General features: G+C 51.6%; 2 protein-coding genes across 4 annotated transcripts; both read right to left on the bottom strand.

The window, feature by feature from the left end:
- Window positions 1-8: 8 nt before the first annotated feature.
- On the bottom strand, window positions 9-8,413 carry PRC1 (protein regulator of cytokinesis 1). Of its 3 annotated transcripts, none has more exons than XM_035131262.2 (14): window positions 8,210-8,413; window positions 7,858-7,990; window positions 5,887-6,009; window positions 5,566-5,799; window positions 5,305-5,475; window positions 5,051-5,200; window positions 4,649-4,796; window positions 4,407-4,543; window positions 4,182-4,277; window positions 3,923-4,069; window positions 3,271-3,384; window positions 2,347-2,445; window positions 1,680-1,922; window positions 9-998 (listed from the first exon to the last, which is right to left on the bottom strand). In XM_035131262.2, exons 1-14 carry the CDS (start codon window positions 8,218-8,220, stop codon window positions 921-923), a joined length of 1,884 nt encoding a protein of 627 aa, XP_034987153.2. In that variant the 5' UTR covers window positions 8,221-8,413; the 3' UTR covers window positions 9-920. The 3 variants fall into 3 exon arrangements, with proteins under 3 accessions (XP_034987153.2, XP_060138471.1, XP_034987154.2); XM_060282488.1 differs by having other exon boundaries at window positions 1,680-1,859; XM_035131263.2 differs by having other exon boundaries at window positions 1,757-1,922; window positions 8,210-8,412.
- Window positions 8,414-11,120: 2,707 nt separating this feature from the next.
- On the bottom strand, window positions 11,121-21,169 carry VPS33B (VPS33B late endosome and lysosome associated). The gene is made up of 23 exons (XM_035130461.2): window positions 20,526-21,169; window positions 20,351-20,431; window positions 19,870-19,931; window positions 19,608-19,657; window positions 18,873-18,940; window positions 18,277-18,322; window positions 17,677-17,771; window positions 17,409-17,513; window positions 16,988-17,084; window positions 16,428-16,505; window positions 16,177-16,250; window positions 15,897-15,983; window positions 15,718-15,808; window positions 15,295-15,369; window positions 14,588-14,652; window positions 14,161-14,215; window positions 14,022-14,068; window positions 13,670-13,802; window positions 13,426-13,499; window positions 13,235-13,336; window positions 13,032-13,107; window positions 12,379-12,495; window positions 11,121-11,978 (listed from the first exon to the last, which is right to left on the bottom strand). Exons 1-23 carry the CDS (start codon window positions 20,619-20,621, stop codon window positions 11,899-11,901), a joined length of 1,854 nt encoding a protein of 617 aa, XP_034986352.1. The 5' UTR covers window positions 20,622-21,169; the 3' UTR covers window positions 11,121-11,898.
- Window positions 21,170-21,189: the final 20 nt, after the last annotated feature.

The raw sequence follows: 21,189 nt of genomic DNA, 5'->3' as shown, positions 1-21,189 counted from the left end.
GCAGGACATTGTGGTAGAAATGGAGTAGTTAGACTGCTCTCCTCAGCTAAGAGCCCTCATCAGAACAATACAATTGATTAGTCATTATACAGAACAGCAGATAAACAAGATGTGAACATTCTGCCATACAAATAAATAATAAAAGGACACTGTAGTGAAAACAAGGTGCAAATCTAGCCACGATGATGGGGAGGGTGGTTGGTGGCTGGCAGAAGCCTCTCCTCCTCCTTCCCCATCCCAAGAGGAAACCAGGACTAGCCCAGCTCAAGAAGTCAGCCCCGCCCCATTTGTTATAACTAAAGGTAAGCTGTGCTTCTCTCCAGTGGAACAAGACCCCTGAAGCAAGCATGGGGAAGCATCCTAAAAAGCCCCATGACCTGATCACTTTTTCTACTGCAAGCAAGTTTAGGGGCTGCCTGCTTTCCCTCCCCACTTCTGTTGCAACTACTCCCTCCCCCAAAAGCAACCGCATGAGCACCAAGGAGGGCAGTAAAGATTCTGCCCCCGTAAACAGGATGGACGGAGTGCTGCCACTGTGGGCTCTCTTCCACCCTTTGCCTAGCAGAGGGCAGGAGCAAATGTTCCAGAGGTTTGCAAGAGTATAGTTTGGGGTGGGCCATGATCCCTCTTCCCTTGCTGCTGGAACCCTAGACTAGACAGCAAGTTGTGCACTAGAGTAGGCTTACTTATAGAATCCCTTTGCAACATTTACATTTTATTCTTTTTAATATACAAAAAAAATGGTTTTAAAAAATTGTGGTAAAAACAAGGAACAAATAGTTAAAAGTGGCCCTGCCTCCATTGCCACAGGCAACAGGGCCAGGCAGGGAGGCACACGGCTTTGCCTAACCCCGGAAGGGAAGTCCAGTGGTGCCAGCTCCTTTGGCTACCTTCCTTTGCCGCTGTGTACAAGCTCTCTGTCAGCTCTCAGCATTGGAAACCGTGGAGTTAAGTATGCGGGATTTGAAGTCAGATCTGGAAGCCTTTGAAAGTTCTTGCTGTGAAGAGATAAAAATTCTATGTGAAGTAACTGAGCAAGCTGGATCAAAGAGCAGTGGAGACCCTCTTGTGAGTGTGGAAGTCCCAGCCCAGGGCAGAAGGGAAGGGAAGGTGTACCAACACTACACAACCAAGGGCACCTTCCCCACTGACACCAAGCTCCGTGCAGGTATATTGCAGGCAAACACATGCAAGGGGAATAAAGAGGTGCTTAACCCCTTTCCAAATGTCCCCCTCCCAGTCTCCTGGTACACTGTTCATCCCCCTCCCTTGAGCTACTTTCCATTCTAGAAAACACATACACGGGGCTAGGGCTTTATTACATAGGCTCACATGCAACCTGAATTTATCCATAAAGTGCCACCGGAAGCCAGGTGTGGGGCCAGGTGCCATCCATGTTTGAGACCAACCAAGCAGAGGAGAGTGGCCAGTGATAGAGACAGCTGGCTCGTTGCATTAGGAGGTTGGCTCAGCTAGGGAGGGGGTGCTCTTGGGAAGGAAAATGTGAAATGATTACCATTGTACTGCATGCTCCATTACAGTTCAAGGGTGGCTCACAGCATACTGGGTGGCCTGTGGCTCCCCAAGGGAATGAGTGAGGCAGGCAAGGGTGGTTGGCAGCCCAGTTGCCGAGAGTGGTGGCTGTCAGGTTAGAGGCGTTGAGAGAAGAGGGAAATTACCGCAAACTCTGAATAGGTGCTGGCAACAGAGTTAATGCTGCAGGTGCTCTGGGCAGGGGCTGCAGGGATGCACCCACCGCTCAGAGCTGTTCTGTTGAGCTGAGTGACGTTCTCCTTGTTGTGCTCCATGGGTCCTGGGCGAGGGGACTTGGGGGCCATGCGGCTGGCAGTCCGGACAGGCTGCGGAGGCAGAGGGGAGTAGCACTGGAGATTAGAGCTTTTGACAGCAAGCTTTCGGGAGCCCTGCAGAGAAGCAGCACAGAAAAGGAGACACTAGTTCTTGGTTGCTCAGTAAGCCACAGGGGTGGGTGGGGGACAGCACAGAACAACATTCTACGAGGGCACTGCATTCTTCTGACTGGGCATAAATGTGGCAACAGAACTTTTGCTGAAGTCTTAGGAAGATGGCCTCTTTTCTACTTGCAATACCCGTCGCTTAAGAGGATAGTTGGGAGGAAGAAATGTATGTTGCCAAATAATGTGTTACAAAGCAAGTAATAAACATTAACACTTTTTTAAAAATAAAAAGTTTTCTTGCACTTCAGTAAACCATGAGGTTGCCCCCAGCACTTGCTGATAATTTCCCTCTTGGGTCCATGTGTAGCTATAAAAAAGATTTGCACCCAGGACTTAATGTTGGAAATAGATACCAGCTGCTGCTGCTTACTTTTGCTCCAGAGAGTGCTGGGTGGGGTGTTGGGGAGTGGAACAGAGAGCCCCCAAATGCTGAACGGATGGTGCTGTTCGGGGTAGCTGTGGTGTTAAGCTGCAAGAAAAAGCCATGAGTTAACACAAGTGCGCTCTCCCTAACTCCATGTGGCAAAAACACTCTTTTTTTCCCACCCCAAGCATCTAGCAATAAAACATTTCTTCACAGTGGAGGTGCAGTGCTTTATAATATATATATACCATCTCCAACCCTATCAAGATTGGAAGGGTATATGGATGCATATTAAGAGCAAGCAGAACTGTGCATAATGCTCTGGATGTGGCTGCACCATAAGATTTGTGTTTTTTTAATAAAAGAAAATATTGTGCAAAAGGTCAGGATTAATAAAGGGTTATAGTTATGTTATTTATTATTACACCATCTCCTGAGGAGTATACCTTGCTAGACTATCAATCAGTAAACATACTGTAGCTCTGCATAAATTTATTAGGTTTGCCTCCTTTCCTCTTGTGTGAGCTTTGTGATTCACACATCTTTGCTTTTTATCTCAGCTATTCCTGGAATTTGTGTTTCTACCCAGTATTTTGCAAAAACAGGTTCTTGCAGCCGCTGTGAGGGATTCTCAATTCTCGGGCTCCTTGGGCATTTTTCCTTGGTCAATGAAAATCATTTGGTTTTATTGCACTAATGCTTGCATTTCCAGCATTTATATTTCATTGCTAATTTGTACACCACTTTTCTACATTACTGTACTTGAGGCTGTTTACAACCGAAATGCTCAACAAAAGCCACACTGCCATCCCATAACTATTTCAAGAATAACTAAAAAAAAATACCAAAATTCATAATTCATTGCACATGTGGTACTAGGGAACAAACAAAGTGCCTCTTCTGCATGAAGCAACACATGGCAAAACGGACCTTCCGCACTTTGCTGGGTGTGATGCAGCCCAACCCCCGTCTCTTGTTGGGGGTCCTTGATGGGGTGCTGCCATACATCATCTCCTCCTCAATCTGGCGGGACTTCTTGAGTTGCTGGAAGAAAAAGGAATAGGGGTGGTTGGTATCCACAGAAGCCCCAGAAGGGGATGGTGAGCAAGTGAGTTAGATTAGCCACAAAAAGGGAAGGCAACAAGAAGTCCTTCATGTCTGGCTACAAGACTGGTAGGACTGAAGTCCTCTGCAGGCATCTTCTCTTCAGCCTACCTACCCACTGCCAGAGGGGTACTGATGACTCCTGCTCAGGTTGCCCAAGAAAGCCCAGCAGCTAATTTTAAGCTTCAAATTACTGGGTGGTTCTTGCAGCAGCATGTGTCAACTTTGGGACCATTGCTCTAAAGTATATCCCCCTCTCCCCTGTACTTCAGACACACAAAGCAAGGCCTCAAACACCCAGTGTGGATGGTTCAGCTCATTCCCATCCTTTGGAGACCTTGGCCAAGCCGCCTGTGATCTCCAGCCAGAGAAGAGAAAAAGAGCCCATTTTTCAGGCTAAAGCAAGGAGGACAAGGGGATCCTTGTTAAGTGATGCGGAGATGGAAGCTGCTTGAGGGCTCTCAGCTGGTTCACTCACTCGCTCCTGCTTTTCCTTCTCCTTTTCCAAGTGGTGGAGCTGCCATTGCTCTGCCACGTACTCCATGAAGCGCTGCCCATTCACCAGGAAGGCCTGCTCTTGCTCCTGCTCCCAGAGCTCCACGCGCCCCTTTAGCTCCTCCTCCAGCTGCAATGAGACAACTTGCTTCAGCTAAGCTACACAACCAGGGTGCAAAGCCAACAGCAGGCTGGTTGGCCTTCTGCCTCAGTCCCTCCCAAGGGCAGAAAGAGCCACATGCCTTTGGAAGAGTCTTCTGGAGTTTCGCTCGCAGCTTCTCCTCTTTGAGAAGGTTACCCCCTCGGTTGGTGAAGCGGCTGGGGTCCGTTGCCTTCCTCTGAAAAAGGAGAAGTTGGGAAATGGGCTGGCCTCTTGTGCTTGGGAAGCCACCCTAGGCTGGCCCTCAGTGGCTTCCCCCCTGGCCCAGCACCAGACATCTGGCCACCTGTGTGGCTTCTGGCTGTACCTCAAGCTCCTGGAAGAGGCGCCAGTTCGTCTCCCACTTCTGGATGGATTCAAACAGCTCTTGATGCCTTTCGTAGCACTGCTTTATCCGGGAAACTTCCTCTTCATGCTGCTGCAGCAGCTCTTCAGTGAAATCATCTGGGAAGGAGGAGGAAAACAACAGGATGCCCAGTAGGAAGAGGCCACAGCCAATCAATCTATACCCAGCAGCAACAGCTTGGGGGGGGGGGTCTACTTGCTCACCTTCATAGTAGGGGCAGAAGGCTCGCCTCTGCTCATCCCCATAAAAACACTTGTCCCAGTAGTCTGCCAGCTCGGCCCGGGTGGCTTCCACCACATTTCTGATATTCTGAAACTTCAGCTCTTGCAAGCGATCCACTTCCAGTTGCAGCTAGATGGGGAAGAGCAAAGGGTCAACACATGCCCTGATGGCGCTGACCCCCTCTCCCCCCTACGTGCACCACAGAACATGAGGGGGGCTCTCTCATGGTGCACTGGGATTCAGAGCAGGCAGAAGAAGGTTTGATACAGCTCCCCTTTGATCCTGAGCCCAACAGCCCAGCACGAAGCACGCCTTCTCCCTCTTGGCTTGGCACAGGGACCACTGCTGCTGGTCCGAGGCCTCAGGCCTTTAGTATTTCTTACAGCATCCATGATGGCGGCTTTGGCTCCCACCATGTAGGGGGCAAAGGCTTCCCTTTCCTCCGCAGGCACCTGCAGCCGCTCCCACAGCACCCGAATCCTGGAACGCAGCTCTTGGCACAAGGCTTCCTTCTGAACTTTCCTGCTCTCGAGCTAGGGACAGAAAGACCAGCCTGAGACAAACTAAAGGCAGCAGAAGAGATGGGATGTCACAGGCAAAGCCCCCCAGACCCTTCCCCCAGACCCCACCCTCTGACCTGCTGCAAGAGATCCTTCAGGGCAGCAATGTTCTCCTCCGAGAGACAGAAGGCCTCCTCCTCCTCACACACAACATCTCGCTCAAAGCTGGTGTCCGGGGTGTGCTCCAGCTCCTCCATGCACAGGATGATCTGCCTCTTGGTGTCGAGAAACTCCTTCTGCCGGCGCTCCTGGAGGAGCAGGACAAAGCAGGACATTACCCATCAAGCCCCAACCTCAGCCCCCCCCCCTTTGCTCATGCACACACAAAGTGTGCCCACCTTTTCGGTTGCTAGTCCTGCCAAGTGGCGCCGGAAGTGGTCCAGCTCCGCCAGGCTGGGTACAGCCTCAGTGTTGATGTCATAGGGAGCTGTGCAGAGCAGGTCACACATCTCCCGGTCTCGCTCCTGCAGCACCTTCAGCTCCTGCTTCCTCTCCCGCTTTTGCTTCAGCATTACTTCCACACGGGTGCGCAGGTCCTTCTCTAGCTGCAGGATGGTGGTCTCCTCATCCTCCTGCGAGAAAAACAGTCCCCCTGAGCTCAGCAGGACCACCCTCTAAGAGCTGGCATCTGAGCCACATTCGCCAGCCCACAGCCTCACCTCAAAAGGAGCCAGTTGTAGCTCCTTGCAGAGGACCACCAATTCCTTGCGACACACTGCAATGCTCTTCAGGAGACGCTCTTTGAGGTTCTCCTCCTCCGCAATCATCATGTCCAGCAAGCCCTGGTGGCACAAGAGCAGGCAGCATTGAACCCAGAGCAAGCAAGGACACTACAGCAGCTGCAGAGTGTCTGAGACAAACCCCCTCCCCTGATGCTTGCAGCTCCACATCAGTAGAGCATGTCAGAGGCCCCCGCTGATCATTCCCAAGAAAGCGCCATACGTTTGGGCATATTTTTTCGTGAAGATCATGCACAAGTCCTTCACCAAAGAGAAACTGTTAGGACAGGGGCTAAAAATAAAATTGCTTATATTGTAACATCTTCATACAAATGTGGCACACAGCTGAACTTGGACTGTGAGGTTGTTTTGGTTCCTGCATCTTAGAACGCATCTGGAACGGATTAATTCACTTTCCATTACTTTCAATGGGAAAGTTCGCTTCAGTTTATGAATGCTTCAGTTTATGAACAGACTTCCAGAACCAATTACACCCATGCTTCGGATTAAGTACACTAGGTTGAGTACTCCGCGGACCCGTCTGGAACGGATTAATCCACTTTCCATTACTTTCAATGGGAAAGTTCGCTTCAGTTTATGAATGCTTCAGTTTAAGTACTCCATGGACCGTCTGGAACAGATTAATCCACTTTCCATTACTTTCATTGGGAAAGTTCGCTTCAGTTTATGAACAGACTTCCGGAACCAATTGTGTTCATAAACCGAGGTACCACTGTATACTATAGTTAACCCTCCAGTGTTGGGTGCAGTAAGCCTTTGACAGTGCACCAGTTGCAGGGGAGCAGGGGCAGGCAACAGAGCTCTTGTGCTATTGCCTGGCTTATGGGCTTTACATTCGGGCACCTCAGTGGCTACTATAGGATGAGAAGGGCCACAGTTCTGGTAGAACACCTGCTTTACATGCAGGTGTTCAATCCTTGGTATCTCCAGGTAGGGCTGGGAAAGTTGAAACCTTGAAGAGTTGTTGCCAGTGAATAATACTGAGCTAGATGGACCAAAGTAGTAAGGCACTTTCCTGGACCAAAGTACTAAGGCACTCATCTTACAGGTCTTGACCTTGAACCGTGAGGCCAGGTGAGCCTCCCCTATTCTCTGTTCCCCCCCGCCCAGACTGCTTAATGATTTTTCCACCTGCTGTAGCAATTGTAATGCTCTATTGTCAGATGCTGTATGATTTTATTCCGCGGTTTACAGTATTCTGCTCTGAGATGAAGGGTGGTATATAAATCAAAGAACAGATAGATAGCATTACAACAAAATATGAAGAACACAAACAAATGAAACAAGCAATAAAATTATGGTTAAAAATTGTTATGAACAGTTAAAGTAGACATGCCACAGTGATCTAAATGAAGAGCCTCAGACAATTTGGGAGCCCCTGCTCCAGAACAGCATTTTTTTTCAATTTTCAGTCTCCAGATATTGTTGGACCTACAGCTGCCATCAGCCTCTCTGATCACTACCTAAGCTAACTGGGGAGGGAGTAAGTTGTAGCCCAGCAGCACCTGATTGAGCAGTGCAATGGGAAACAGGAATGGCGTGTCTCATTTAGTCACTTGAGGCAAAATGGAAAATGCCACCCTGCCTCCAACTGCAGCGCCCCACCCTGCCACACATGGGGCTATGAAGCAGCCTCACCCTGCCTAATATCTATGCCAGCCCTGGTAGGAAAGGACCATGTCAGCTCAGTGACAGTGCACCTGCTTTTGTATGCAGAAAGTCCAACCCCCAGGTCAGGCTGCGAGAAGACCCTGTCTGAAACCCTGAACAGCCATTGCTGCCAGTCAGTGCAGCCAACGCTGGGGGAGATGGGCCACTGCTCTGAGTCAGCATAAGGCATCCCATGGCCTCGCCCTTGCTCAGCTGGCAGCATCTCTCGGCCCTGCTCACCTTGACATGCTTCTTCACCACTTCGGTGCGCTGCAGGCGCTGGTCCTCGGGGATGCCGATTTCCTCCCAGATTTCGCGCAGCTGGAACAGCGCCTGGTTCAGGCAGGCCACCGACTCGCTGGCCAAAACCTCGCTGCGAGAGAGGGAAGGTAGTCCGTCAGGGGCGGAGAGGGGGGGGGGAAGGAACCCTCCCCATGAACGACCAGCCACCTGGTGGGAAGAGAGCGACGCTCCGGGGCAGAGGCCGCCCCTGGCCAACCTGGCTCGCAGCGAGGCGACTGCGGAGTTACACCGGACGGGCAGCCGCCTGCGAACCAGAGAGCGCCCCCTACTTCGTCCTCCAAATGCCCACCTCTTCCTCATGGCCGCGGGTATCCGCCAAGGTCAGCCAGCCCACTTCTCTCCCTCTTGCTCTCTTTTCCTCGCTGCTGCTGCCACCGCCGCTGCTTATTCGGCTCCACGTCGCACAACTCCGCTAGCCGTTGCGCCTCCGCCTAGGATTCAAACTCTACCCCGCGGCCCCCTGATTGGCTTCCGTATAAGGCGCCGCCACGCCCCCAACTGCCAGACGGACGACACCTCCCTGGCGTTTATTCCGTCCGAGCGTTCGTTCTGCCCAATGAGATGGAAGCGCTGTTTTCACTGTAGCCTATCGGAGGGTAGCAACGTAGAAGGAAGGAACGTAACAATTGTCCAAGTCTGGTGCTCGGCGCGAGGCGAATCTCAATGCGTCAAGCATCTCCGCTGCTGAGGAGGAGCCGGCCCGGTCCTGCGGATCATGGATTGGAGTGTGGACCCGCCTACCGGCTTTTCCAGCCCCTGCTTTTAAAATAGGGTGGGGGCCGGGCGTTCCCCCTCTGCAAAACTGGCCCGGGGATTCCCCGGAATGCGCACTGATTTTGTTGGAGGGGAGGGACGGGGTGCCACCCAGCCATCCCCTGGTCTCTGCCCAGGCCAGGGGGAGGGGAGGAAAACGGCAACGGCCAGGCGATTGCAGCCAACGCGGAGGGAGCAGTTGCCATAGCCCCGGGAACCCTTTTGTGGGCCATGGAGGCAAATGGGGCAGTGCCCCACACCCTCAGGCTACCCCCCCCCACTTGTCTGCCTCCTTCCTGATGACCAGAGGGTGGTTCTAGCCCAGGCTTCCTCAATCTCGGTCCTCCAGATGTTTTCAGACTACAATTCCCATCATCCCTGACCGCTGGTCCTGCTAGCTGGGATCATGGGAGTTGTAGACCAATAACATCTGCAGGGCCGAGGTTAAGGAAGCCTGTTCTAGCCTGTCAGTCCTAGAGCGCCAGTGTGCTTTATTAGAGGTTAAGTCTCGGCTCAGCCATGGAGCTCACTAGGTGATCTCAGGCTGCTCCCACCATTCTATGACTGCTCTCAATCTAACCCAGGCACCCCCAAACTGCGGCCCTTCAGATGTTTTGGCCTACAACTCCCATGATCCCTACCTAAGAGGACCAGTGGTCAGGGAAGATGGGAATTGTAGTCCAAAACATCTGGAGGGCCGAAGTTTGGGGATGCCTGATCTAACCTACCTCGCAGGGTTGTTCTGAGGGTAAAATGGAGAAGCGGGTAGAACCACATGCACTGTCTTGATATCATTGGGGGAAGAAAGATGGGTTAGAAATGTAATGAATAAAAGAAAAATTGGCTCTGGTTGGTCTTGGTCTTCCTGCCAGTCCCAGTGGGCACCAACGACCAGCGTTTTGCATTGCCCAGCATTTTTTACAAAGGCACTCTTTCCCCTTCAGGGGGTCTTGAGTGCTTGTCCACAAGGCTGTGCATCTCTTCTGCCAAAGGACCAAAGTCTGTGCTGTGTTGTGCTGTTCCTCCCAAAAATGGGGTAACTTGCAATTGCACTCCTGTTTGCTTGCACAGCGGGTGGCAAGCACTACTACCATTGCCATAGGAAGGGAATGCTGGAGTGCCATTGCTGTGTATGCCAAAGGGGGAAGATGGTCCTGGGGCTGCCACCCTCCATGGGGTGTCACGACTCTGGCAGCTGATGCTTGGTGGGCACTGCCAGTCTTGCTATCCTTTCTATTTTTGGTGCATTTCCTTCCGAGGGTTGTGTTTCTTCCGCCTGAGTCTCCCATCCCCATGACTATAGGATCTGGCGGCCAGCCATTCTCTGCACTCCTTGCTGTAGCTTGTGCATTGGATTACTCACTTTCCTTCCCAAGGGAAAAATATCCACACCTTGTCTGAGTAGGCAGCTTCTCCTGCAGCAAAGAAAGTTGCGAAAACAAGCAGATAGAGAAAAGTGCTGTTGTGACAAGGCTGGGCTCATACCGTACTAGGGTCTCATTTGGCCAAAGGTCTGAAAAGGCCTCTGACTCTTATCTTCCGCAATACACCAGCAATGAGCTTTCTTTGCACCATTATGCACAGTTGTTTCGTACAGTGACAGTTCCTCTCATCCCTTCTGCCTCTTCTAAAGAGGGTGTGGGGTGGGTGGGGTTCCTCTTTTTCCTCCTCTTTTATTATTTACCTGTCTTTCACCCTGAGGTCACAGCGTAGGTTACAGCATTAACAATATTAAAAAAACAATATACAGTAAAACAACTTACAACCATAAAATTAACACACCTCAAATGTCAAAAGCTAGGACAAAGAAGTGCATCTTCAGCATTATCCAAAAGCTGTACAATGAAGGCACTGGATGCACCTCTGTAGGGAGTTCTACAGCTTAGGGACTGTTGCAGAGAAGGCCCACATCTGGGCTGCCCCCCCCCATGTCTTTGAGGGTGGAGGAACTACCAAGAGAGCCTCCACTGCCCCCGAGGTGGTCTGTAGGGAAGGAGGTGGAATTTCAGATATTTGGGAACCTCCCTTCTCTGTTGCTTTTTCACTCTTATGCTTTTATGTCTTGATCTATTTTATTTGGAGTTTTTATTTTTATGTATCCCCAGCCCAGGGTCCCCAAACTAAGGCCCTGGGCCCAATTGCCTTCTAAATCCAGCCTGCAGATGGTCCGGGAATCAGCATGTTTTTACATGAGTAGAATGTGTCCTTTCATTTAAAATGCACCTCTGGGTTATTTGTGGGGCATAGGAATTTGTTCATTATTTTTTTTCAAAATATAGTCCGGCGGCCCCCCACAAGGTCTGAGGGACAGTGGACTGGCCCCCTGCTGGAAAAGTTTGCTGACCCCTGCCCTAGCCCCAACACTTTTACTAAAAAACAGCATATAAAACCTTAGTAATAAATGTAAATATTTGTGTAGAGTTGTCATTTTGACAACTGCAGCTCAGTTTTCTTTTGGATCTTGCACAGACCCCGAGGCTGAAAAAGGCTCATCTTTGTTGAGGGGAGAGGGTCGGCAATGGCTTCCTCTTCTCTCCTGTGTGCTGAGGTAGTCTCCCTGGGGGCCAAGGCCCTTCCTTGCTCCCACTTCAAAGCTGGCTTTGTGCCACTCCCCTACAGCTACAGCACCTGCCTCCCCTCCACCCGCTTCTTGGTTGGCTTCGCTGATATGTTGGCAGAAGCTCCAAAGCACCTTAAAACGGGTAGTCAATGACAAAAGAAGCCGTTTCCCTGCCAGCCCACTTTCCCCATATTGACATGGAGGGAGAAAGAAGAAAGAGCAGGTGCTCAGACCAGCTACCAGACACATCTTTATTGCACTGCTCAGACTGGCAGGAGTCACATTTGCAGGTGACCACCTCCCCCTGCATACTCTCAGTGCTATGGCAGGCCAGGAGGAGTTGCAGTGGAAGGGGGCAGTGGAAGGCCAAGTGTCTCCAGGGTGGGTGAAGGAAAGGCCCTCTCACTGGACAGGAGGCAGCCCAAAGTTCAAAGCAGTGGAGAGTCAAGCTCTTGAAAGCACAGCCCGTTGGCTGCCATGGGCGGGCTGAGCAAGAAGGAAGAGACGTCCAAGCCCAGATTTCTTGCTGGGTAGAGAAACAACTCTCCAGCTGCTGGCCTACAGGAAGCAGTGGGGAGACTTTCCAAGTAGCACTGCTGCAATATCCGAGGGCTGCCACAGCTGCTTGAAGTATGCCCATCACCCATGCCTTGCTGCAGAAGCTCTCATGCCCTTGTTTCTATCATTGATTCCAGCAGCCGGGCACTGTTGGTGATGGCTGTCGTCAGGAAAATGAACCTGATCCCTGCAAAAAAGGGGAGCCAGAGGGTGAAATTGCAAAAGGCAAACAGGCTGCCTGGAGTCTGGTGAGAACAAAAGCCTCTACTGGCTTGCTCTAAGAGAGGCAAAAATAGCTAAATTCAAAGCCTTGAAAATACGTTAATTTAGGAAGCTTGCATGTGTTTGCTTATCTGCATGATTTATTAAGCAATGTATTACAAGGAGCTATACAGAGAGGCCTCTCCAGCTTCTGATCCCCTTTTCAAACTTCATAAGGGCTAGATTCTTGCTTTCCTCTTACATTTAAAATACTATTTAAAAAGATGTATTATGCCAAACAAACAGTTATCTGGGATCATAAACCAGGGCAGGCCCACTGCCAGTTCCCAAGCCGCTGCTGCCTCTGGCTCAGGGATTGCTTTTACCTCTTTCTCTGCCAAGGAAGCGAAGAGCTGAGATCTCAGAGAAGGTGCAGCCACCTAAGAAGATGGCCAGAACTATGCGCTGGGAGTCCCAGGCAGGATTCTCCTCCACAGTGGTATCTGCAAGGAGAACAGAGAAGGATGCAGCTGGTCTCCCTCAGTTTAATTCCAAGGAAATGCTTAAGCTCCAGGCAGGCATGAACACACAACTGAAGCAGGGGTAGGGGTGTGTGTGTGTGTGTGTGTGTGATATCAGGGAGGGCTGGGGGGGGGAACTCTGCCTCAATTCCCAGAGAGCTGCTGTCAGTGTCCTAGATGGTATGAAGCACCTTCCTCGCTTCAAGCTCTGGTGCTTGATAACGTTGTGTTTTACAAAAATGTGTTAACCACCTTGGTAAGTTTTTTCAAAAAGTCAAGAAGGCATGGTGCATTTTTAAAAAATAATGAGTATACAGTAATGTCTAACCACCACTCCAAAGATACAACAGAGGGAACGTCCACAGCTTCCTGTACTGCTCAGGCTATGGCGAATCACCACGCCACTCCATGCCTAGAGGACGTATGTTATCACACGTGGGTGAAATGATAACCCACGGGGTGAAAAAGCATTGACAGAGCATGTTGGTGCTGCCCACTCTGTGCTCCCAGCCACTGACCTGCAACAGAAAATTCATTTCCCCCGAGGAGCCGCACCACCTCCTCCAGGCCTAGCCAGCTCTTGCGTTCCAGCACCTGCATGAGGCAGCCAAGATGACAGCAGAGTTAGCAGAAGCCACAATAAGGGACATGGGCACTGGGGCCTCTCTTGGGAGGCTGGCCAGGGCCACAAGGGAAGAGGGGGGGGGAGTCTGGTTTGCACCTGCTCTATCAACTTGCAGCTCAGGGGGATGTAGGCACCGCTGAAGACGTACGCCATGTCCCGGGGCACTTTCAGGTTGTACTCCCCATCCACACGGGGGATCTGGAGCAGGGGGAGAGATTTGTTTTATCAGGATCCTTGCTCCCCCACACCAACCTCACGGCTCCACCCCTCCCCTCCATGGCACTCACTAGTCCCAGCTTCTTGCTGATGCCTCGGAAATTGCTCTTCCTGGCCAGTGAGTTGAAGGCATCCGAGAGCTTCCCTGGAAGAGGAGGGCAAAAGGAAGCAGGTCATTGGGGCCAACAAGGTTTGAAAGAGCACTGAGCTCTTGTCTGCTCTGCTGAGGAGCTGCTGCTTCCTGGCTCATCAGGATGCCCCTCCACAGGCCACACAGAGGCTTCAAAGGGAAACTGCTGCTGCAGGATGCTGTACCTGCCGCTCTGTCTGTCACCAGCTTGCTGACTTTGTTCTCTACGGCTGTCAGGGTCTCCCCTGGGACCTGCTCTGTCAGAAGCCCCAGGTGCTTCAGGTTATGGAAGGTCAGCAGGTGCTCTGGTCCGTAGCTCTAGCAGGGAAGGGTGGGGGGAGATGAGCATCAGGGCAGAGGCATTGCTGAGGATGCTCTGTCCCAAGACGAGGAGGACCGCAGGGGATCACAACAAAGGGGAGCAGGAGGCCAGCAGGACCAGCACCAGCCAGGAGGAACTGTACAGCTACAGAGGCTCAGGAAAGCCAATTTCCCTCTCCTCCTGCCCAAAGGAGGGCTGCTCCCTTCCCGCCTCACCTGGAGGTACTGGGTTTTCAGGGAGCGATAGTCCTTGGGGGCGAACCCTGGAGCAACCAGAAGAAAGGAGAGGTGAATGCGCTGCAGTACACCCCTGCATGCTCCCATTGCTCCCCTCCTCCTGCAACAGAGTACCCACCGTTCTCTGTGATGGACAGCAGGCACAGCATGCGTAGACTCTCAAGGGGGGAGACCTGCAAGGAGGGAGAGCAAAATTTTAACTTTTTGTACAATTATATCTTCTGAAAAGCTAACCATGTGGGGACTTGTTGTTGTTGTTGTTGTTGTTGTTGTTGTTGTTGTTGTTGTTGTTGTTGTTTAGTCGTTTAGTCGTGTCTGACTCTTCGTGACCCCATGGACCATAGCACGCCAGGCACTCCTGTCTTCCACTGCCTCCCGCAGTTTGGTCAAACTCATGTTCGTAGCTTCAAATGTGGGGACTATGTTACTGAATAACAGTAAACTGAAACCTTTCCTTTTAGGGGAGTGGATTTCTGCTCCTGATTACATTGTCTGGTGAACCCGGACGCCAATTGAGGTCAGTGCATTTTCTCCCCACCCCTTACCTGTCGGTCAATGTGCTCTTCAATGAAGCTGATGCTGTCGCGGATGTCAAACCCTTCCAGGAGGGCTGCAAAAGCAAGTGGGCAACTTTACTAGAGAGTTTCAGTATTCTCCCCCTCCCCTCAAAAAAATCCCTTTGCTTCCCAGCAGCATATCTTGCAACAGCCATGCTCAGAGGAGCTTGTAACACTTCTGGTTAGAAAGCACAAACTGTTCCATAAGAATCCATCAATTGAGACTGAGAACCCTCTTAACTGTACCGGTTTTGAAACAGAAAGAAGCCCTGAGATTGGCAAGCATGCCCACCCCCCGGTCACCCCATTGTGTCTCTCTCTTGTCTTCCAGTCTAACTCCCCAAATTCGGCACCTGACTATTATCATCAAGTTCAACCACTATAGGTCTTCAACTGCAATAGATAAAATCTTGATTGTTTAGTGGTCCAAATCTTGGGTGTAGCAAGCATGTAATTTCAGTTGTGGGGAGAGAAATAGCAACAAGAACATCTAAGGCATTGAGGGTTTTTGTTTCCCCCCCAAAACTCAGGAGGCAGTGAGATATTCTAGAAACCCGAAAAGAGGTAAAACCAGCTTCTTCAGTGAATTGCCAGAGGCATCAACAGCTATTGAGCACCTGGATTTTTACATGCCTGAAAATGAGGCTCTTATGGCTCAGGAAGCTAGATTGAGGGGGGAAAGGTCAGGATCTCACCATGCTCTGTCTTCAGCAGCTCCTGGAAATCTTGCTTGGTTTTTTTCTTCATGATGGACTCGCATGCACCAATATCTGCAGACACAAAGAAGACTCTTGAACTAGGGCAGCACTAATCAAGGGCACTGACCCAGAGGAAAAGACAAATCACAAGCTGTTGCTGACAGGGGGTGGAGTTTACAGCACTGCAGGGGTGCACAGCACTCTTCCCATCCTCTCTCCTTGTGCCGCTTCAACCCCATTGTTCTTCTGCTCTCCATGCGCAAAAGGCAGCATGTGGCTCATGGGCTACAGGTTCCCCTCCCTAGAACGAGGCTCCTGGGCCAGGTCTGTAGAAGGAAGTCAGTGATGACACACTGTTGCTGCCAGCTGATCCTCCCCCATTTGATGCTGTTGCCCCAGGAGGGAGAGAAGGAGACCTACGGAGACTCAGCAGGCGATGCTCTTGCTTCAAGCCTTTCAGCTCCTGGGAGACAAAGTTCTTCATCTGCTTGATGTCCATCCCTCGCCGTCGCTGCAAAGGGAGAACACTTCTTGCATCCTGAGGCATCCAGGAATCCTACCTGCCCCCCCCACTGCCCCTCTCCGCTTATCCCACTCACGTCATACTGTGCCTGCAGGTTCCGGGCCTTCTGGCTCAGGAAACCGAAGACACTGGAGAAGTGCTCATTGCGGATCTGGCTGAAGACCTGCGGGGAGAGGCAAGTAGGTGCCCAGACAGCACCCAGCTCTCCCCACCCCCATTTAGGCCAACCCTCAGCTCACAGCACCAGTGCCCCCACCACTCGCCCTCACAACAGGGCAGCACCTGCTGCTGCTATCAAGAGGGCTTAAATTCCCTGACCAAGCCTGCCTTCAGGAGAAGGGAAGGCAGACACTCACCTTGTCCTGAGCATTTAGCAGGACTTTGATGCTCCGATCAGAGGAGGTGACATCTGGGCCAAAGTCAACGCTCCCTGCAGAAAGTGAATTCACCAGGAAGCTCGCTTGACAGGACACCTGGCCTGAAAGCAGCCTCTGCCCCCAAGTGTCAGCTGATCAATGACCGTTCTGGGAGGCAGGCAGGCCCTCCTGACCTCTGGAGAGGTAGCAGGTGGGGAAGCAGCACCCCCCCCCCCGGAATGGAAACTTACCACACTTGATGCGGAAGGTATCGTCCACCAGGCCTTCGTACACAACCTGGGAACAAAGGGCTGTGACATAATCCACGTCTGAAAAGAAAGCCAGGAGAGGAATGGGATGGGCAGGTGGTAGGAAGAGTATCAGAACAGAAGAGGACACCTCCTGGGAGCATTGGGGGTGTACACCCTGGGCTTCTTCCCCACCCACACCCATAAGAGGGAAGGGCCATCCTAGGCAGAGAAACTACCTTGCATGCAGAGGGTCTCAGGTTCAATGGCATCTCCAGGTAAGAGCTGGGAGAGAGACTCTGCCTGAAATACTGAATAGCTGCCCCTAGAGCTAGGTGGACCAAAGATTCACTGAAGACAGGGTCCCATGTCCATGAGATCTGTTTTGTTTTACAGCATTTCATGCATCTCAGCTTAGCAAAAATAGCTGCGCTTGCTTGAATTACACAGATGAATGCTTAGGCCCTTTCAGAAACTTCTAGTCATGACTTTGGGCCAGGACTCCAGGCATGACACCAGGCCCCATCTGCCCATCTAACAGAACCTACTTCTCACGCCCTTACCTCTGTCCACGAGGAATATGTGACCAATCTCTGGCTTCCGGCCAACACTGTCAACTTCACTTTCCTCCACCACTTCGCGCCAGAGTTCATGGACCATCTGGAAAAAGATCAGACCCTGCCCGTCAGCCCAACCAGTGTACCTGGGAGGGGGCCCCATCAAGGAGGCAGGAATCTTGCCTCCAACTTCCAACAGCCCCCGTTTAAGTGACTTGGCAGAATCCAGCTGCTTACTTGTCCTGCACTAACTTTGCTACCCACTCTGATATGATGCTAAGGTCTCACCAATGTGGTGAGACCTCTGAATACATATGTATTCAGAGCTCTTTCTGCCCACCCCATCCTACCCAGAGACTTTCTGCTCTCTGGACCAGGCCCCTCTCACATCCATCCAGCTGATCCTCCTGTACCAACAAGGCCCCACCTTAGCACACCGGCCAATTCCGTAGGTCCTGCTGAATGGTCCATAGAGAGAGTTCATCAGTTGTAAGGCCTGGGCCACGGTGCTGATCCAGCGCTGGTCTCCTTCCTACTGGGGCACAAGAGAAGGAAGCTATGACTGACCCAAGAGGCTGGAAACTGAAGTTGTGCCTAAAATTCTTGAGCTGGTACTTGCTGTGTGAAACAGCAGCAAAGAAGGGGGCAGGAGGGCAGTTTGAATAGATAGGGACATTACAGGAGTCAATACTGACCAGGAAATAGTCACGGAAGAATTCCGGAAGCTCCATGCTGATGATGTCATCATCCAAAGGGAGTAAGTAGAAGGACCACTCATCCCAGGTCACGTCTGCCAAGGAACCAGGACAACACAAGGCGAATTTTGTCTTTGACCCATGATACAAACTCTCCACTGCCTTAAATTAGCTGCTTGGAGTTACTCAGGTGACTGGCCAGAGGTGTTTTTTAAATTTTATTTTAAACATAGCAATATACCATTTTTATTCATTCATTCATCTTATACCCAACCCTTCCTCCTGGTGTTGCCCAGGATAGTGAACAATCATCTTAAAACATGATCAAAATACCTTCCCTTACACGGAACAATAACCACTGGCATATTCAGACTGCAATCTTATGCTGGAAGTTAGCCTTATGAAACACAGTGTCGTACTTTTGAGCAAGCATGAACAGGACAGCATTGGTTAGTTTCTGAGCTTGGGGAAGGGGATGCCAGGGAGCCAATCGCCAGCTGAACTGCTGCTCGCCTCAAGTACAGCCCCCCTCCCCACCCCCTGACTTTGATCCTGATGTCCTGCCAAGCAAAATCTCTGTTCTCCGTCTCTGAAACTCACCCCCATAGATCCCCTCTTCTTCCAGCACCATCTCACATGTGTAGAACTGGAAAGGGTTGGAGAAGGCAATCAGCTCCAGGCAGCCTTGGGAACAAACAGTCTGAGTGTCCCTAGAACCCCCTTCTACTGAGAAAAACTGAAGAGACTCCTCCAAGGGCAGATGAGGGTGTTTTACAGGCACAACCAATTTTAGCCTCTAAACTGTTGCAGAGAGTGAAATTGGTGGTGGCTAAATTGAAACATGTTAAGCTCAACCAAATGCTTTGGGGGCTTGGGAGATAAAAGAGACCCCCTCCCCAAATTCTACACCCATATACCACCCACTGCCCAGACTACACAGGAAGCTGCCTTATAACAAAGCAGAACATTGGTTCATCTGCCTCAGTATTGCCCACAAATCAATGCATCTTAGAGCTGGGCAGCCCAGGCAGCAGCCACAGCCCAGACTGGGAAATGCCACCCAGCCAGAGGGACCAGCCAGCCAGCAGCACTTCAGAAGGTCCACACATCACATCAATGCTGAGCTACCCCTGGACTACTTGGAAGGTAAGTCCCAAGAAACTCGACCCCACAACTCCCAGCTACAAGAGACTCGCCTTCTGAGGACTGAAGATAATCTTGTACTTGCGGGTCCGGCCAGCTGCCTTATCAGCGTTTACTATGTCTAGGGGGAAAAAATGAGTCAAGGAGCAGGCGAGGGTGGCCAAGCCCTTTCCAGGCAGCCCAGCAAAAGGCTGTCCACATTTTTTTATTTAGAATATTTTAAATTTAATATCAAGACAGCTTTGCAACAGATTATAATACAGAACACCCCAGGAACTTTCACAAAGACCCCTGTTGAGATAGATGCAGGGAGGCAGACTGCCAAGAACCAGGAGAAGAGACAGGCTGAAACCCACTCCCCAATTACCCAGCACCCCCCAGAATTCTGGTAGCAGCCTGAAACATCACCATAGGCAGAGTAGATAAAACTTCTGCTCCGACCTAGTCATGATACCCTTTTTCTATGATTCCTCAGGGCACTGCTACAATCAGACCACTACAGGGTTCATATCCCTTTCAGAGGTGCTCAGCACAGACTGTCCATACTGGGATCTCCTGCTAAGCCTGGGAGCTAGGAAGCAGCCTTATATTGAGTCAGACCCTTGGTCCATTTAATTCAGTATTTTCCACACTGACTGGCAGCAGTTCTCCAAGGTTTGAGGCAGGGAGACATTCCAAGCCCTATCTGGAGATTGAACCTGGAACTTTTGGCATGTAAAGCAGATCTACCAATGACAACTGCAATTACTGCTCCTCCCTCAGGCCAGCACATGCAAACCACAACTCACCTGCCACGTACTTCATATTCCTGATCCGTGGCCGGACCAAAAAGCACAATCTTGGGAGAAAGAAACAAAACAGACGTGAAAGGAGTAGTCTTGGAAACAGCTCTGCTCTGCCTGCCTGTGAGTGACCTTGTCCCACAGCTCAGGGATGGAGAAGCATAGCCTTTCCCTGGCAAGCAGAAAAGAGGCAGGCAGGCAGGCAACCCCATGCAGCAGGCTCAGTCAGCACTGGCCAAACAGGGCAGGCCTCCTGCTACACACTTACTGATCACTGGTACTGTGGGCTGGTTTATTCTCCACTTTGTAAAGTTTGTCCACTTCATGTTGCTGCAAAGAGAGATGGAAGCAGAGAGTGATCAGCTCCACATCCTGCACAGCACCCCTGCTTCTTGAGGGTGGTGGTGGGAATGAATCCCTATTCCTCTTTCCCCATTTCCTCTGATTTATGCAGCAACGAAATTGGACAGAAGTTGCCAGTAGGCACAGCTCAACCGGGATCCTCCAAGTTCAATTCCTCATCCCAGCATCCTCATGTCAGTCTCCCCGCCCCTTGCCCTTTTCTGCTAGATGAGCTTTTGTGCCTTCAGCAGCTGCCTGAAAGCCCGGGCAGTCACAACATGGGAAGCCTCCCCGCCGCTGTCCGTACTACACCCCTAAACGGGGCGGGAGCGAGAAGCTGCACCTGCCGAATTTCTGCCTGCCTGAAGGAGCAGGAAGAGGGAGCAAGCGGGGAGCTCCTTGCGCACCTTGAGGATGGAGACGTTGGCGATGCGGTCGAGGGGGCTCATCAGGTCGGCCTCGATGAACAAATCTTTCTTGCCGGGGAGCTGCAGGGAGAGGGAGAATGAGGCGAAGCGTCATTGCCAGGCAAGGGCCGAGGGGAGCAGCTTTCGCCTTCGCCCCGGTACCCGCCCATCCCACCTGCTCCAGCAAGTAGACCAGCTGGTCCCGCGCGAGGCGCTTCAGAAGACCGAAGTCCGGCAGCTCTGGGGCGTCGCGGTGGCCGGGGGAGGCCATGGCTGGCAGGGTAGGACGTCGCCCTTCCTTCCCGGAACTCTCTACAGCGAACGCTGTTGTTGCCGGGACAGCCCGGAAGCGGACCTGCTGCCATGACAACGCGGCCCAGCCGGCTTCCGTTCGCGCCCACGTCCGCTCTTGTTATTGTTCCGACTTCCCCATTTCCTTGTTGAGGTGGTGGGGAAACTTCTCATTCGCTGCCCGATGATGCTGGGAGGGCAGAGCCAACCGCGGCCGCATTTGTTTCCCTGCTAAGAGGGAACGCTGCTTGCCTCCCCCGCAGCAGGCTGCTTCGGTGCATACTGCCCGGCCCCAAAACCCAGCCACCTCCCTTCCTAGGAGAGCATTCACCTCTCGGAGACCTCTCCCCTCCTTGGTCCCAAAGCAAACTGTGACCACCCTTGGGGCAGTTTCTTTTTCCAACTTCATTGCTTCATTAATGCCTGGTCAGCTCCATGAGCCCAAGGAGAAAAGCATTATCATCCGGAGAAACTTTGTTTTGATGATTTATACCAGGGGCTGCACTCCCACCCACCCCATCCTTGAAGCTGGAAACCCTCCCTCTCCG

This window comes from Zootoca vivipara, chromosome 14 (assembly GCF_963506605.1).
Source record: "Zootoca vivipara chromosome 14, rZooViv1.1, whole genome shotgun sequence".
NCBI lineage: Eukaryota > Metazoa > Chordata > Lepidosauria > Squamata > Lacertidae > Zootoca > Zootoca vivipara.
Note: the sequence above shows the minus strand (reverse complement) of the source record. Positions and strands in the feature narration are given on the sequence as shown.